Source organism: Siniperca chuatsi, linkage group LG23 (genome assembly GCF_020085105.1).
Source record: "Siniperca chuatsi isolate FFG_IHB_CAS linkage group LG23, ASM2008510v1, whole genome shotgun sequence".
NCBI lineage: Eukaryota > Metazoa > Chordata > Actinopteri > Centrarchiformes > Sinipercidae > Siniperca > Siniperca chuatsi.
In genome coordinates, this window is record NC_058064.1 from 19,722,440 (window position 1) to 19,738,431 (window position 15,992).

The 15,992-nt window shown below is 42.9% G+C and overlaps 1 protein-coding gene across 3 annotated transcripts in view; it reads right to left on the reverse strand.

The window, feature by feature from the left end:
- Positions 1–6,941: 6,941 nt before the first annotated feature.
- Positions 6,942–15,992, reverse strand: part of net1 (neuroepithelial cell transforming 1) — a 40,197-nt gene continuing 31,146 nt past the window's right edge. For 2 of the 3 annotated variants that reach the window (XM_044187034.1, XM_044187035.1), the window contains exons 4-11: positions 11,111–11,218; positions 10,834–10,998; positions 10,322–10,384; positions 9,920–10,093; positions 9,554–9,811; positions 9,277–9,447; positions 8,823–9,009; positions 6,942–8,728 (exon numbers count right to left, since the gene is read on the reverse strand). In XM_044187034.1, the coding sequence (XP_044042969.1) occupies positions 8,292–8,728; positions 8,823–9,009; positions 9,277–9,447; positions 9,554–9,811; positions 9,920–10,093; positions 10,322–10,384; positions 10,834–10,998; positions 11,111–11,218 (1,563 nt within the window). In that variant the 3' untranslated portion in view covers positions 6,942–8,291. Of the gene's footprint in view, positions 8,729–8,822; positions 9,010–9,276; positions 9,448–9,553; positions 9,812–9,919; positions 10,094–10,321; positions 10,385–10,833; positions 10,999–11,110; positions 11,219–14,044; positions 14,357–15,992 lie in introns of those variants that run through there. The other variant, XM_044187037.1, reaches the window with a different exon arrangement.

The following is a 15,992-nucleotide window of genomic DNA, read 5'->3' on the forward strand; positions in this document are numbered from 1 at the left end:
CTGACCCCACTGACCCCACTGACGGGGGCTTTGTTTCAAAGGGTCACAAGGCAAAAAGATTTGGAAACATCGCACACCGCTGTACTGCCCTGTCTGTCCTCTTTTAAGCAATGTTACTAATTACTTTCATGAGTTATCTTTACAGATACGAATGGTGGCCAGAATTAAAAAATAATAATACCCAGTTTGTAAAAAAAGCAGAACTATCTTTAGTATGTGTTAGCAAAGCTAAGCTAAAAGAAACATATTAAGAAGTATTCGCCAACTCCTGACATTTTGTACACAGTTCCAAGATCTTTTTGTTTCCCCTATCCCTGCAAACTTTGCCGGTTCAATAATCTGTACAAGGTAAACTCGGGTCCTTTTCCAAGTCTGGAGTCTGTAGTGATTGGCTCATTTGGTCTAAGCTATCATACTTAAGAGTTTCATAACCATAACCATTACCTGGGAATGTTGCTGCTTTAATTCCCACTGGAGCCATGAAAGAATATTTATGGAAATCATACTGTACCAGGTCCTGAGCCAGGAAGTTGCTGGAGCATCTCACATGGAAAATTTACTGTGGCTCCTGATGCAGACATGGAAAATTGCAGGGCCATTTATGGGTTGTGGTGCAGCGAGCAAGGGGCTACAGAGTAACAAGCTGTCAGTACATTCAGAGATAATCTGAGATTCTCGGGTTTCCTCGGCACCAGAGAGCCTTCTTTCTCAGCTAATCTCTTTTTGAACATTTGGAGGCTTGGACAGGGAAGAGTACAGTAAACAATCCCGTGACAGATTTTAAAACAAAGCTTTCACCCGAGGAGCGTTCATACCTAGACTGTGTGAGTCAGTCTGGTGAGGCAAGCAAGGATACTGCCAAGCTACTATTTTAGACTTTGCCTAATCTGTTAGTGAATGTATGATATGTGGAGCAGATATTGTGTTTGATAGCTCTCGTGACTGAGGGAAAAGCTAAATCAGAGCAGAGCCATTCCTCCCAAATATAACCTGCATGCGATCTCACTCAAAGTAATGTGGAAAAATGCATCTTGAGGTGTTTGATAACCATCTTGTTTGTAAGTTATTATACCACTCTTGGCAGGTCATGTGCCCTCAAAGCCTTTCTGCTGTCTGCTGCACTTTACCTCAGCCAATGGCAGCGTGTAAGGAGTGATTACTCACTCCCACAGACTCGCAACATGAAAAACACAGGGAAGGTTTGGCATTACTGACATGCAAGCAAAAGTCCAGTCAGCTCAGAGTGAGAGGTCACTGTGTCATATCTCCAAAGCCCTGAGACTCTTCAGGAGGAAATGAAAGAAAGCCTGAATCTCCCTCTAACACAGAAAGCAATCAGGATAAATACCATTTCACTGAACATCACACACACTTGTAAACATTTGTTTCACATTTTCTTTCCATCGCAACACTAGCTCATTCTGCTGTGCACAAAGGCTAGCTTATTAGCTTTAAGCCTTCAGGCTAGGTTAGCTGGCTTTTGTTTTTACCTGAGCCACTATAGCAAGCTAGCCTTATTTGGCTTGGTGTAAAGCTGCTTCTGTTTATTGGTCTCGGGAGAGTACTGAAATATCATCATAATTCGCATAATTGATCCAAATTTGGTCCAAAAGCGAATTGATTCATGTTGCTGAATTAAGGAGAGACTATGTAACTTTTGTTGAAACAGCCATTCTGTCCACAAGTTACGTTTACGAAATAATGGTAAATGCAAAAGTGCTAACAGTAGCAAAAGTAGAGAGGAGTCATTGTTACACAGTAATGTCAGCGACAGGAATATAAGGAACAATAATAAGCTACTGGTCATACCAGACCAAGCAAGGCTGTAGCAGCACAGCTACTGAGCTGTGTGTTTGTTTGACCCATCCAATCCACCCCAGCTTTCGAAACAAATAACACATTCTTCCTCTTACAAATGAAATGTTGAATTCATGAGCAATAAAACAAGAAACTCAGTCATTCGCTCACACACTGAAGGCACGGCCCTCAGGAGACATTTGGGGTTCATTGTCTTGCCCAGTGACACTTCGACATGTGGTGCTGGGGGAAGCCGGGAGCGAACCCCCGACCTTCCGATTGGTGGACAACCCCCCGCTACCACTATGCCATCACACATGTCACGTGACTTACATGTCGTCACTTACGTCACGTGACTTCCTACTACCTAACTAAGTAGTTTGCTAAAGGGTACCATGTGCACACCAGATCTCTAGTCAGATATTTTTCATTTCTGCATGAGAGAAGAGCAAATGATGTGTTTAACATCCAGCTTTTTCAGGCTTGTTCATCCATTTTCTGTTGTATGGGAGTAAATGAAGCGTTTGTATTGAAAACTGCTGAACACAAATGTGCGTATCACATATCTGTATGTTTCTTTGCTTAGCAAAAAGTCAGTGCAAAGCCTCCATTAGAGATGAGGTTGGAGCTAATTTGTTGTTGTGTTTCTTCAACACAATTAAAAACATCCAGTTTTCAGTTATTCAGATATCACTCACCATCGGTATAAGCCACCTTTTGCCTGTAAAGACGGCTTCTTTTTTTTCCAAAACATTCTTGTGTTAAAATCTTTAGTTTAAAATGTGGCGTTGGGTAGATAGGGGAAAAAACACTTAAATGACTGAATGCCTTATGGTACAAAAGACCAAAAGACCATGCTTTGCTTTCACTAGAACTAGCAAACCATTTGTTACAGATCTGTTATGTAGGGATGCCAAATGGAATTAACTTCTTGATTGGCCCACAAAATAATGTCCAACTGCAGTGCTCTTTTGGACTTGTACTTGACTTCTATTTTGAAACTGGAGTCAAATTCCTTGTACGTGTACGCATACCTGGCCAATAACGCTGATTCTGACTCTGATAAAATTGTACAGTCCTGTGCCGTTTTTTAGAGACCCATCTTTTCAATGCATTTGCTTATTCTGATGATGTACTGATAACTAAGAGAATGCCCATGCAAATGCAGCCCATGACACTGTCTGTGGGGAAAATCAATAGAACTTTCACCTCTGGAACCCTACAGTTGTGGCTTCATAGCATAACACTATATTAGCACGCATTTAACTGAGCATCATCAGACTGCTGTTTATGAGATGAAGACTGTTAAAAGTAGACTTTGGGTTATGTAAGTCAAACAAGCTCCTGTTGTAACAGACATACAAACCGCCACTTTCAATTCTGCTTTTGTTTTGTGTAAAACATCCCTGAGGGGGAACATTTCCATCATCCTTTTAAAATACATGAATATTTTAGTGAGCCATTAAGTGTTGTTCGAGGTTTTGAACCATGTCATCTCCTAAGGCGAAAGGAAATCCATGAGACAAGGTGATATTTGTCTGAGAGACAAGCACACTGAGCTGACAGCTCCTTTCCGCAGCGTGTGAGTGATGACTGAACAAGTTCCCGGTCTGTCAGGACGAGCAGAACTGAGTGTATTTTGACATAAACATGGAGTCCTTGGTTTTGATGGAGGGGTGCTGTGAACCTGGTTGACCTCCAGTCTTCTGAAGTTGCCCCCAAGTGCTACTTTGCTGGTCACATTTTGTCTTGAGCTTGTTGCGTTACAGGTTGTGGGTGTGGATTTGGTAAAAGGATCTTAAAGTTTCATGCCCAGGGAGTTTCCAGTGCCTTCTAGCATCTAACCCACCAGTGCTAAAAAGAGATGTTGTTGCATTTAAGTGATACAGAAGAACTGTAAGACACAGAGAAGCTACACAGCTTGTAAGCCTTTGTGTGTCTGCATGTTTATCTCATAGACAATCCCTGTGTTATATTATCTCCCTGTGTATCCCTCTGTGTGGGGCCTTTTCACCATGCATGAGCCACGAGTAAATTAATTCATCGCCCACATGGTCCACAAGCACCGACAGTGGGCCTTCAACAAGCCGCAGTCTCCTGTTGTGCTCTATGAAATATGCTGCAGTGGGTGTTTTTCTCCGGCTGTTTTACTGAACAATTTTTGTCAAAACAGTCCTTGCATGTCGACCTCTGTCGACAATTTCCTTTACTGGCAAGGCCGGCAACTTTCTGGAAGTTTAGACTGGCCTTTGTCCCAGCTTAATTAGCCCTTAAATACCTCTCCAAACAGCAAGTTTCCCTCATGTTCCTTCCTAATCCTCAGTACTGGATGAAGCCAGATTAATATTTATATGATTTTAAAGAAGTGGTCAACATTTTGGGGAATACACTTATTTGCTCTCTTGCTGAGAGTTAGATGAGAATATCAATTCCACTCTCATGTCTGTAAGCTAAATATGAAGCTAACCAGCAGCCAATTAGCTTAGCTTAGCATAAAGACTGGAAACAGGGGGAAACAGCCAGCTTGGCTCTGTCAAAAGGTTAAAAAAAAAAGTGCCTACCAGCATCTCTGAAGCGCAATAATTAATTGATTAGTATTGATTTTCTCATCTAACTTTTGGCAAGAAAGCGAGTAAGTGTATATTCAAGAGATGTGAAACTATTCTTTTAATCAACAGTGACATTTTGAAAACATCAGTGAAAATGTGCTCAACAGCTACTTTACTCCGGTAGTCGAAACAACTAAAAACAGAGAAAACATTGTATCTATTACTTACCATCAGTGAAAAAAACTTGTATTAAACATTTAGCTTTGAAAAATGCTTTTAATTGCTTTATTGTGTCTAAGTAAATACATTTAAAGCTGCAATAATTGTTTTTAGGTCAGTTGGGGGCAACGAAACAAGCTTGACAAATGATCACCTTTTAATGTGGTTAACATGCTAGCAAACACTTGCCTATTTACACTTCCAGCAGAAAGCCACCTGGTGAATGTAATTCACTCTCTTTCGGTCTCCACCAACTCCTGAAAACATTATCTGGATTTTTAGCTGCTAAACGTTCCGCTATGTTCACCATCTAATCGCTAACAACTTGTCTGTCTGCTGGTTGGTGCTGCGAGGGCAGTGTACAGTGGGCTTATCGGAGCTTTTTCACTGAAAACAGCTGCCTGCTGCTAAATACGGCAAATTCCTTAAAGCTTAAAAGCGTATCTGATAATGCCATCATAAGCCATCAAAGGATATATATTGGTCCCAGTTTAAGTGAGTCGAGCAATTCGTCACCTTTGAGATGATGAACTGGAATGTTGACTTAATTCTGGTGTTGATGTGTCATTTCGAACATCCAAACGAATAAACGAATAAAGTTTTCCTGTTATTCTGAATGCCAACCACGAAGTCTAAAACTAATATGGACGTAGATTTTATTCCTGAAAATGAACTGTTCAGCTCCAGTATGTTCAGCTCATTGTCACATTAGCTCATGTCCAGAATTAGGTGTCACTTCCACATTGTAGTTATGGTAAAAGAGAAACGGGGGAGACAGACCAGTCAGGGAAGTTTCTGCTTCTCCCAGTTTATCTGATCCTTTGTGGTGAGTCTCTTCCGCTGGCTGCGGCCACGGGGCAGCTCGGATACTGAAGCTGAGGGCGGTTTGTAGCTGTCAGGGTGTGTTTGTGGAGTTTATTGGTGGCGGGAGATGAGTGTCAAAGGATGTGGTGGTGACGGATCACTGACAGCAGGCTCAGCTGTCTGCGTCCCTCAATAATCCAACCCATAGCTCTTTCAATAGCGCAGATGAGCTGCTGATAGATACGTTTCTGGTACACTGCAGAGAGGGTCCTGATGAGTTGGTGTCAGGACTGGTTCTCAGCTGGGTTATTTTGCTGTTTAAGCTTAAAGAGAAACTGGTTAATAGCTGCATGTGTTTGTTACATAAAGTGCAAGATCTCCCTAAAGAGCCACTTTGTTATGTAACAGCAGCTGGTGAAATGAATAGTGTGTGTGGCATCTTAAAATCAACCTCAGCCACTTCGTTTGCTTGCTCATCAACACTTTGATTCAGCAGATGCCTCCAACACAAAAATAAACAACCACTTCCTGTCTTTGCATAGAGCAAAGGCAAACAGAAATAAAGCTAGGTTTAATTTAAGCAAGGTGGACTTTTAGCATGGCTCCGACTCAGTCAATAGTTTTTTGGTGGTCTCAACAAAAGTAATCTTTGTCTTTTAACTTTAAACCATGATCAAATTAGCAAGCTGGGATTCAAATTTAAATTTTTTAAGAAAGTAGTTCTAGAGTTACAGCACATCTGAAAGGAGATATTTATATATATATATATATATATATATATATATATATATATATATAAATCTTTAATGCCTGTGTTTTATTTTTCAGTGGAAATTTTTTCATTGCCAATAAATCTTATTCCAATACAAGTGTTTCAATGCCAATGTTTCCTTTTTCAGTTCAGGTTTTGTTTTCAAAGCAAAATTTTATTTTTGATGAAAACTGGAGCCGGTTATCTTAGTTTAGCATGAAAACTGGCAGCAGATTAGCTTAATTTAGAATGAAAACTGGTAGCCGGTTAGCTTAGTTTAGCATAAAGACTAGAACTAAAACGGGGAAAAAGCTAGCCTGGCTCTGTCCGAAGGCGTCTGCCCACCAGCACATCTGAAGCTCACTGATTAACACGTTATATCTCATTTGATTAATCTGTACAAACATTTGAATTGCGGTTGCGGTTTCTGCACAAACCAGCAGAGACTCCTGGAAGTCAATGCGCCCGGCTGCGTTTTGTTAAGAAATAGTTCAGCACACAAACCCAAGTAAAACCACAACTTGTCTTTATACTTTGTATGAATTAAACAAACGAGATATAGCGTGTAAATTAGTGAGTTTTAGAGGTTATGCTACACGGATTTTGTGGTCAGAACCAGGCTAGCCATTTATCTCTGTACCAGTCTTTATGCTAAACTAAGCTATGTGGCTACTTGCTCTAGCCTAATTCAATATACAGACATGAGACTGGTATCAATGTTCCCATCTAAGTTGGCAAGAAAGCTAATAATGACATTTCCCAAAATGTTGAGCTAATGCTTTAAGTCAGAGTGAAGAAAAATAAAGTCATGAAACCAAAAGTTCAGTTGCAAATCTTACACAGATCTTTATTGTTCTTTTAATTACATACAGTTCGTGGCCAGCAAGTTGCCCTTCTCACTTTTCTTTTGTCATCTCAACAGCAAAAACAACTTATGCACACATACAAAATCCTTCTTTTTTGTCTCCCTTCCCCTACATACTTTTTTCCATCGATTACATTCACTTGATTTTTACCATCTATCATCCATCGCTGATATATCAACTTATACAGAAAGTTAATAAAGTTTAACATACTGCATTGACAGTCTTTTTCAGTTCCAACACAACTTTATCCATCGTTTCTCTTTTGTCTTCAGCCTTCAACAACATTCTCTTATTTTCAACCAACCAGTCTTTTCCATGTTTAACTGTCCTGTCCGTCAGGACAAGTCAATACGTCCTGCTGCCTCTACTGGTGCAAGCAATGTCCACAACCAAAGCTCCATGCAAGATGCTACACTGAAAAGTGATGTTTCATTCTGAAAAGTCAGCTTTTCAAAAACCAACATGGCTCAGTTCAAAATTTTGTTTCAAAACAAAACTCATCTCTTCTCTGACATGATTTTGACATCGGATGATTTGCTAACACACTTCATAGTGATGTCTTTGTTCTCACAGAGAGAAACAGAAATCTCATCTGTTACTGGATTTAAATTAATGCCTCTGAATGCAGTAAATGCAAAAAATAAAATAGTGTCCCAATCCTAACATCTGTCATTAAAGGAATGTATAAAAAATAAGACGCGGCGTCTGATTAATCTAAAAATCAGACTCTTACAGAGAAATATGTAGCTTTGTGTAGTACATCTCATAGGTTTTGGGAATTCTCTTCCTTTCCGGCCTGCTAAACATGCTCAAAATTTCAAATAACTTCACCAAAAAGCTAAAACAGTGCTGCTTTATGAGTCCTAAAAAAACACTACAATACATTTTATATTATAAAAATGTAAAACTTTCATTAGCCCCCCATAAGATCTAAAATAATGCTTAAATATCAAATTAATAGTAAACAGGATTGAATGCACCACCTCTATCTTCAAGAAATCAACAAACTCATGACACACAGATTAATGTGTCAAATGCTTGTTTGCTTCTCATTACGCTTCCCTTTGTAGAGCTGGTACAAAGCCATGCACGTCTGTCCAGAATACTGTGTCTCTGTGGGGTGCACTTGGATGGAGGGGTATGGTAAATAGCTGCCGAAGAGGACAGTAACACAAAACACTGTTTTAATAATACGCACACACGCAGACACACATAAATACAAGTCCCACGCTGCTCCACGTTCCTTTGAACATTTATGTACAAAAAATGTCTGCCCAGGAGTCCATTTTCTCCTTTCACCTCAGTTCACACCATAGTTTCTTTTCTCTTCCCTAAAGAACACAGAGACTTCTTGTCCTTTTTGGTTTTGTGCGATGTGGGCGAGGAGAGCGGCGACGACGAAGAAGATGAGGAGGAAGAGTGGGATGAAGGGGAAGTCGTGGTGGGGCTGGGGGTTGTGCTGTTGCACGGCGAGCTGGGGGCAGACTGAGAGGTGGGCTGCGGGCAGTTCTCATCTGCTTCCTCCATGTGGACGATGGCCGAGACGGAGGAAGGGCGGCGCTTGGAGCGAGCATCGCTCGCCGGTGGGGAGGGTGTCGAGGGCTCGCTGAAGGGCCCGTGGACGGAAATGGCGCTGCGAAGGCAGTTGAGCCACTGCTGCTTGTGGAAGACATCGTTGACCTGCAGCGTGTGGGACTGCGCCTGGCTCGGGTCATGGGAACGCACACGGAAAATATTCTTGGCTGTGGAGAAAGAGGAAAAAAGTAGAATTAGCAAATTGATATATTTGACAGAAGACAATCTATAGTCCTACATTAACTTTGACACAAGCCTCACCTTTGTCTGCGGTGCTGAAAGCGCCTCTGAAGGAGCCGCCCATTCTGACGTCTCCGTCCTGCAAGTCTTCCAACACAAGATCCTCCACTGGGATTGGTTGCCGGTAAACCTGGAAACAGTGGCGCTCGTTCCTGGTGACGGGGCGGGTCAGAACCAGCAGCTCGGTGAACAGGAACACATGCAGCTTCTGGAAGGAAAAATAAATAAATAAATAAAACCATTAACACCAGAGCACTGATATTTTACATAACAACCAACTAACTTTTCTGGAAGCTGTTTACTGTCATCAAAGTTCATACTGATGCGGTTAAATCATAGGTTGGTTGGCGGTCAGTGAAGCAGGCAGTTACAGCCTGATTGCCTTATATGGGATGTGAGGCTTGTGTTAATGAATCAAGAGGCAGCCAAAGGAGCAATGTGTTGAGAGGAAAGTGTGTGTGCGCGTTTTGCTCACCGTGCCGCTTTTGTTTCGTAGCTCCCCGTGACACAGCAGGCTCTTGCACTGCTCGATGCGAGGGTCTCTCTGCCTGTCGTCCAGATACTCCAGCTTGTCAATGTAGTACTGGCACTCAGACTCTCCCTTCTTCATGTTGATGTCAGACAGAACACCCTGGATGATGGTGATCTGAACACACAAGGAATCCAAATTTTAACTTAAGCCCCGTTTTAAGATAACCGATCTAAAGACAATGTCACGCCCTGTATTTAACAAATTTGTGTCCACGGCTTACCGCTTCCTCCAGACTGGCAGCGTCTGGGTGCTCTGGTGGAGTGTGTTTCAGAATCTCTTTGAGCAGCAGTGGGTACTTGACCAGGCGAGAGCGTGGGATGTCCAGGAAGCTCCACAGGTCCAGCTTCCTGCTGAAGGGCGACTCAAGACAGCGCTGCAGGAAGTCCTGCACCCGTCGGTCCTGTTTCTTCTGGTCCAGCAGTGCCTTGGCTGCCAGCTGGTTGCTGCAGTAGTCATTGTAGGCGTTAAGCCTAGGCAGCTGGAGGGGAGGTGGGACACTTTTACTAATGCTGCCTTCCTTACTAGAAACCCAGCAGAGTTTTAACAGAATCAAAGAGGTTGAGATACTTGGTGACAGGACACTTACCCAGCTTACGACAATCTGTCCGATCTGGCCCACTGTCCCATCTGGCCCTGTGGCTTTGGAGAGCTGCCCCAGGAGGTCCTCGTGCAGAGGGATGTAGGCATCCAGGTTGCCAAAGATGTGAGTGAGCTCCTCCTCGGACATAATGGAGAGCTTCAGCATTGGGTCATGGTACGCCTGTGTACGGGAGCAGAGCCAAAACAATCAAACAATGTCATCCCGCCATGAGGGGGTGGATGCTAAGAATAACTCTTGAAGAGCTTTAGGGGTACAAATGAAAGACAGAGGAATAATTCTGTCTTTTTATAGTTCATGGCTTGGCTATGTGGAAGGCCTGCCAGACTTTGATTTAATCTGTTTGATTTATATGTACTCCCTCTGCCTCAGAGATCTAAAAGTACAAACCTTGCGTGCAAGCTGGAGGTCCTCAATCAGGTCCTGTTCTCCACGAGACAGCTCAAATATGGCCTGAGGAAAGGGGGGAGGAACAAAAAGATACTGTTTTAGTCAAACACATGAATCAGGATGTCATTACATTATTGCAACCATTAGACTAAATCTAAAACTGCACTGGTGCCAAATGACTAAAGTCAACTTTGAAATCTCTGGCTTCAATGGCTGCTCTCTCCCTCTGCTTCTGATAGTTGGATAAGATGTATATGCAGGACAAGTGGGGAGGTTGTTGGCTTGTCAGGTATATGTGAGTTTAAACAGACTGGGAAATGAGCCCTGGATGGCTTTTAGCCACATTTAGACTATTTGACACAAATACTACAGGGATATGTGAAACTAGTCTGGCAGACAGGTAGAACTCACCGCTGTCTAGATTTCTGACTTAGCACACTCATTTATCTACAACTACACTTTGCTCCTTGGTGTCGTAACCATGCTCTTCAATTTCGACAGCTGATTCTCACCTCCTGTCGCTTGATCTCTTTGGTAGAGAAAGTTCCTTTCTGGTGGACGTCTAGTGTCTCCGACCATAGCATGCTGTTCCTCCTTTTGGGCGGTGTAGGGGCCGCTGCCTTGCTGCAAGGCTTCTGGGGCACGCCCGGCGACTTGCCATCTCCCCGGAAGGAGGCCTGCAGATGGGAAAGAGGAAGCCCCAGATGTCAGACATGTTGCAATTGGAAGCCAAGTAGAACAGCAAAGAGGTGTCCCTTGCCCTTTTTGTGGGATTTCATGGGTGCTTACCTGGATGGTTTGGCCGAAGCGCCGGACGGCCCCATTCTTCACCGGAGAGATGAGGTTGGCTAGCGACGTCACCCTGCCGAGAGGACGGACACGCTTGTTGCTGGGTTCCTGAAGAAGCAAGAGAAAAATAGAAGGAGAGATAAGTTAGGCAATTTTATAACACTGAATGAATCGATCAGTAATGCCAACTGTGAGATTTTCACAGAGACCTCAGCAGTAAGTCCAGGCACTCCCTTGTGACTTCCTTGTGATAAAACACATCAAGTCAAGTCATAAATCCTCATTACCGACCCCACTCCTTGTGAAGAAATAGGAGCAGCTAGAGCTGAGGTTGAGCCACAGGCAGACAGACTGGCGGACCAGCGGACAGACAGAGATACTGAGGAGGAGGAAGCAGTTCCAGCAGCTGTTGGCTCTATCATGTGAAGAGTTTTGAACCAGGCTGGCCCACTGAGCACAAAGACCCTTTCTGACTGCTGATCTGGAGGGGAAGGGGGTCTGGAGCAATGCCAGGAATGCACGAGACTCTGCTCACAGCTGTTCAGCACCCCTCCTCGCTCACACTCTGCTACTATCTGGCCTGACAACAGCTACAACTCCGCTTGAGAGTGGATCTGTACCATCACTCAAACAGTGTGATAAATGCTTCCTGATTGCGCCAGCTCTTTAACTGCCTTTCCCTGACAGACAAAGCAGCAGGGACAGTGTGGCAGTGTGTCAGGACTGTTAAGTAAAACAGACCACTGCTGTGAGTCGGGGAAAGGAGCAGCAGTCATAAACAGACAGCGATTCTGTCCCCTCTCAAGTGTTTACACAGTGCAGCGTTGCAGGGGATGCACGGTGGTGTTTACGGCTGCGAGTCAAGACAGGCTCTTCAAGAGGCCTTGCGTGAGAGCTGCATTACACCTAGGCCAGGTGACACCCCCCCCCCTCCCTTCATCCAGCCCTGAGGCTGGGAGAAAGGAGAGAGCTGCTTGGCCTTGTGCCAACAACAACAGGCCACAGGAATCAAAGAGCTGAAGATCTAAGGTAATGATTTCAGCTTCAAAAACATAACCCGATGAGACGGCCACAGCCATAATTAGCATTTCAGGAAGTTTGCAGTCCCCGCAAAACATTTAGCAGTTTAAGAACTTCAAACTAATGAAGGCTTGCTTGAACACCGCACTGCTAAAAGCTGCTTGTGTTTTCTCCTGACTCAAGCCAAATGGGATTTTGCCTTGGCTCAGCGAATCTGGGAAACAGAGCAGCCATTGAGGCTCCAGGCCCTGCAGACACAGCTGTGGAACAGATCCACTCAGTCTGGTGAGGCCTGTGAGCTACTGTGGCTGTGGTCAAGTCACGGTCTGCTGTGGTCAGGGTTTCCACATTGGACCAGAACAGCCAGACAGCCTGGAGAACCTAGGAAACCCTCTAGTGGCAGGGGCCAGCAAAGAGATGCCACATGTCAACTGCATGTAGACCACAGTCAAAGCAAAGAGTTTTTTGACTTGTCTGTGGGGACTACACATGCCAGACTCTAATTTGTGATCTTTTAATTTCAGTAGACAAAGAAAATAAAGTAAAAAGCAGAAGTTACAGGAGGGCGGGGGTTTCCAAAGCAAAGTCAATATTGGAAACGTATGTTGGCCATTGCGTCCTTCCTGTCCTTTGGGAACTGGCCCCATAATGACAAAAGGCCACTATTCCCACTCTTTGTTTATCAGCTGTGAAAGAGTGAAACAGTGCAGACGGGGGAAAGTTGCTATTCCTGGCAGTTTGACCCAGGAACTCTGTGGAGTTACGGCGAGTCTGGCTCACTTCAGGAAACCAGACAGATCTGGGGTTTGTGCTGCTGCGTTGGATAACTATTATCAGTGGAACAATGACCCTCCAGACATATATAATGTACATGTGTGGTGCGCTCCTTAAACTCCTAACCTAAGATTACAACCTCATAAACATCAGGCGTTTTTTCGGGGATCCCAAAAGCTCCCTTCCTGTGCTTTCTCCCTCGTGTGTGCTGTGAGTTAATAGCCCAGATGTGTCCCTGCGATTACAGCACAGCCTGAGCTGGTAGGAGCTGAGAACAACAGCCAGAGCACAAATGAAAGAGTCAAGGGCATCAATAAGTCAGCAAAGGAGGAACAACCCTGTGCAAAGCTAAAAGGGTGTCTCAAAATGAGAACAGGACTCACTTCATGAATTGTCCTTAGACTTCTCCTTTATAAAGTGGTTTACTGTCAATGAAACCACATCTTCCTAAGATCTCTTCCGAAAGGGAACCATGCAAACCTCAAAAGGGGATGGAAGCTGAAGTAGTGACTTTTATAAGTACAGTGAGCACACCTGAGTTTGCAGCTGAAGGAAAACTCTCGCATCAAAGATAACCTGGTTTAACTTAAAATGCCAGAGATCAAAAGCAAAGTAATCCTAGACAGGACTGAACTAAAAGGATGCAGGGTTGTTGACTGAGTTTACCCCCTGCTGCTTCACTGTTTGTGGTACTTTGAGTCTCCTGACTGTCCTGATCTCTCCATATCCCACCAAGGCTGAGCTGCCTGCTGGGATTCATACTCAAGAACAGACAGGGAATACACAACACCGAGGGGGGTCAGTTCACTGTTTACAACTTCATCGGGGCAGTGTAATCCAATGATTAACTGCCCCAGGTTAGGCAGTATCTCAACCATTGTTTTTAGTGCCCAGATGCAAAGTTCAAAGTCTCATCTTACAGGCACAAGGCAATTGAAAGAACACACACATGAACACACACACTGTGTTCCCGAGTGAGATAAAAACAGGGTTAAGCGCTGATTCACTCACTATCTGACACAAAGATATGACTTCATCTAAATGAGTTCCAGTCAAATATTTACTGAAAGACATAGGTAACAGCTAAACAAAATAGAAATATCACCTATCACCACCATCATGTGCATTTTAGCATCTCACCTCTGACTCTTTGTTGGCTTGGTTCTGGTAGTCTATCACTTGCAGAGTCCGTTTGATAGGCACCAAGCTACCCAGTTCATCGTAAGCCACCATAGCTTTCAGTAAAAACACAATATCCTTTTTTTAATCCTGGCGAGTCAGCTCCAAGTAATCCACATCAGAGAAAAAAAGGTTCATGAAAATCTAGGGTTGTGTGAGAGAAAAAAAACCCTAAATAAAAAAATACACCTTCCCCCTATGCGTCGTAGTCTTCTTCCCTCATGGGCCGGGGCTCTCTGAAAGCTCCCTTCACACACACTTTCTAAACTTTGGTCTGAGGTGGACTGAGGGAGGGAGGGCTTTATACCAGGAGGAGAGACGGGGAGGAGCGAGCCTCTGCTCAGCCCTCACGGCTGCAGATGAGGCGGTGTCAGATTTACATGGAAGTGAGGAGAAGCTGCCCGCAGGCTCTGATGATGCATCAACTTACAGTGAAAACAGCAGTGAGAATTTTAAAGATCCTGGGTAAAGCTTACTGCTGAAAGGAGATGACACAAACAACTCTGATAAGGTCTGATGAAAAGTTGGAAGAAGACTGAACCTTATCTAACATAATATGGGATTTTCTCAGGGAATTGGGTTAAGGTTTGTAGTATAGTCCGACAAATAATGAATTTTTGATTTCTGTACAAAATTTGATGAGGGTCAAAAAAGCTGAGACTGTCAGAACTTTTCAGCAGATATTTGGTTTTTACATAAACACAGAGCAGAAACATTATTGGCAATCATTCTTCACATTTGGTTATAAAAGAGTTGCAAAAAGATGCTGCAGTTGAACAATTAGCTTTACTATAAAAGACAATAGTACAAGCAAACATAAAACAGTACTTTTTGAACAGTAAACTTACCTGGAAATTATTATTGATGTTTACTATTAGAGCTGAAACAATTAAATCGATAACAGAAAATTTACTAGCAATTTTTTATAATCATTTAAGTCATTTATCAAGCTAAAATGGCAAACATGTGCTGGACATCTTTCACTATTTTCTGACATTTTATAGACTAAAAAATTCATTGAAAAAATAACTTGAAATTGAATAAAATTGTTACTTGCACTATAAATGAAAACATACATTTATTTTAGAAAGTAAGGGTCAAATGTACATATAAACCCTGTAAAGTATTTATGTGCAGCAATACACCAAAACCTTGTGAGTTAAACTAACTTTAAATAAAACTGCCATGAAAGTTCAGAAACCAGTAAAAACACAGCTTCAATTCTAACTTTATTTTACTACATTACTGTAATCATTAATGAGCGTTACAGTCATGATGACATAAAAGTCAAATGCCATGGCACATGCTCCAAATGAAATTTAATGCTGAAATATTTCTAATAGTCTAACTCCACTTACTAAAAGTAAAGTCATCGTGCAAAATGACTGTTGCAGCCCTAACACAAAAGGGGGAGTATTTTGTCTCAATTTCTACCAGTTCTCTATCAGGTACTAAAATGATTGAAACTAAATGTTTCTGTTTAATGTACTTTAAATTAACAAACTACAAAGTAATTATTACTTGGCTATTTCTTGTTAGCTAATTAATCAAAGCAGTCTTTGCTTTGTAGAGCAATGCTCTCTGCTTTTTGCTTTAAACAGAGCCGTTATCAGTCTCATCAGATGAACTGGGGGAGGTGATCAATTAGAATATCAATAGTGGGGGGACTGTGACACACTCAGCCAGATGTTTAAACTGAAACCTGTATATTGAATGAACCACTGGGGGTGTGGGGGTGGGTGTGTGTGTGACTGCCACCCATATGTTGATTGTGTAAGAGGGCGGAAAAGGGCAACATGTTTGCCAGTTTCAGTAAAGACAAAGAAGTGTTCTGAAGCCAAAATCAAACTGTGGCTCTTTTTTTATGCATGTGTGCATTCCCACAGGGGATATTCACCCAGACTGGCAG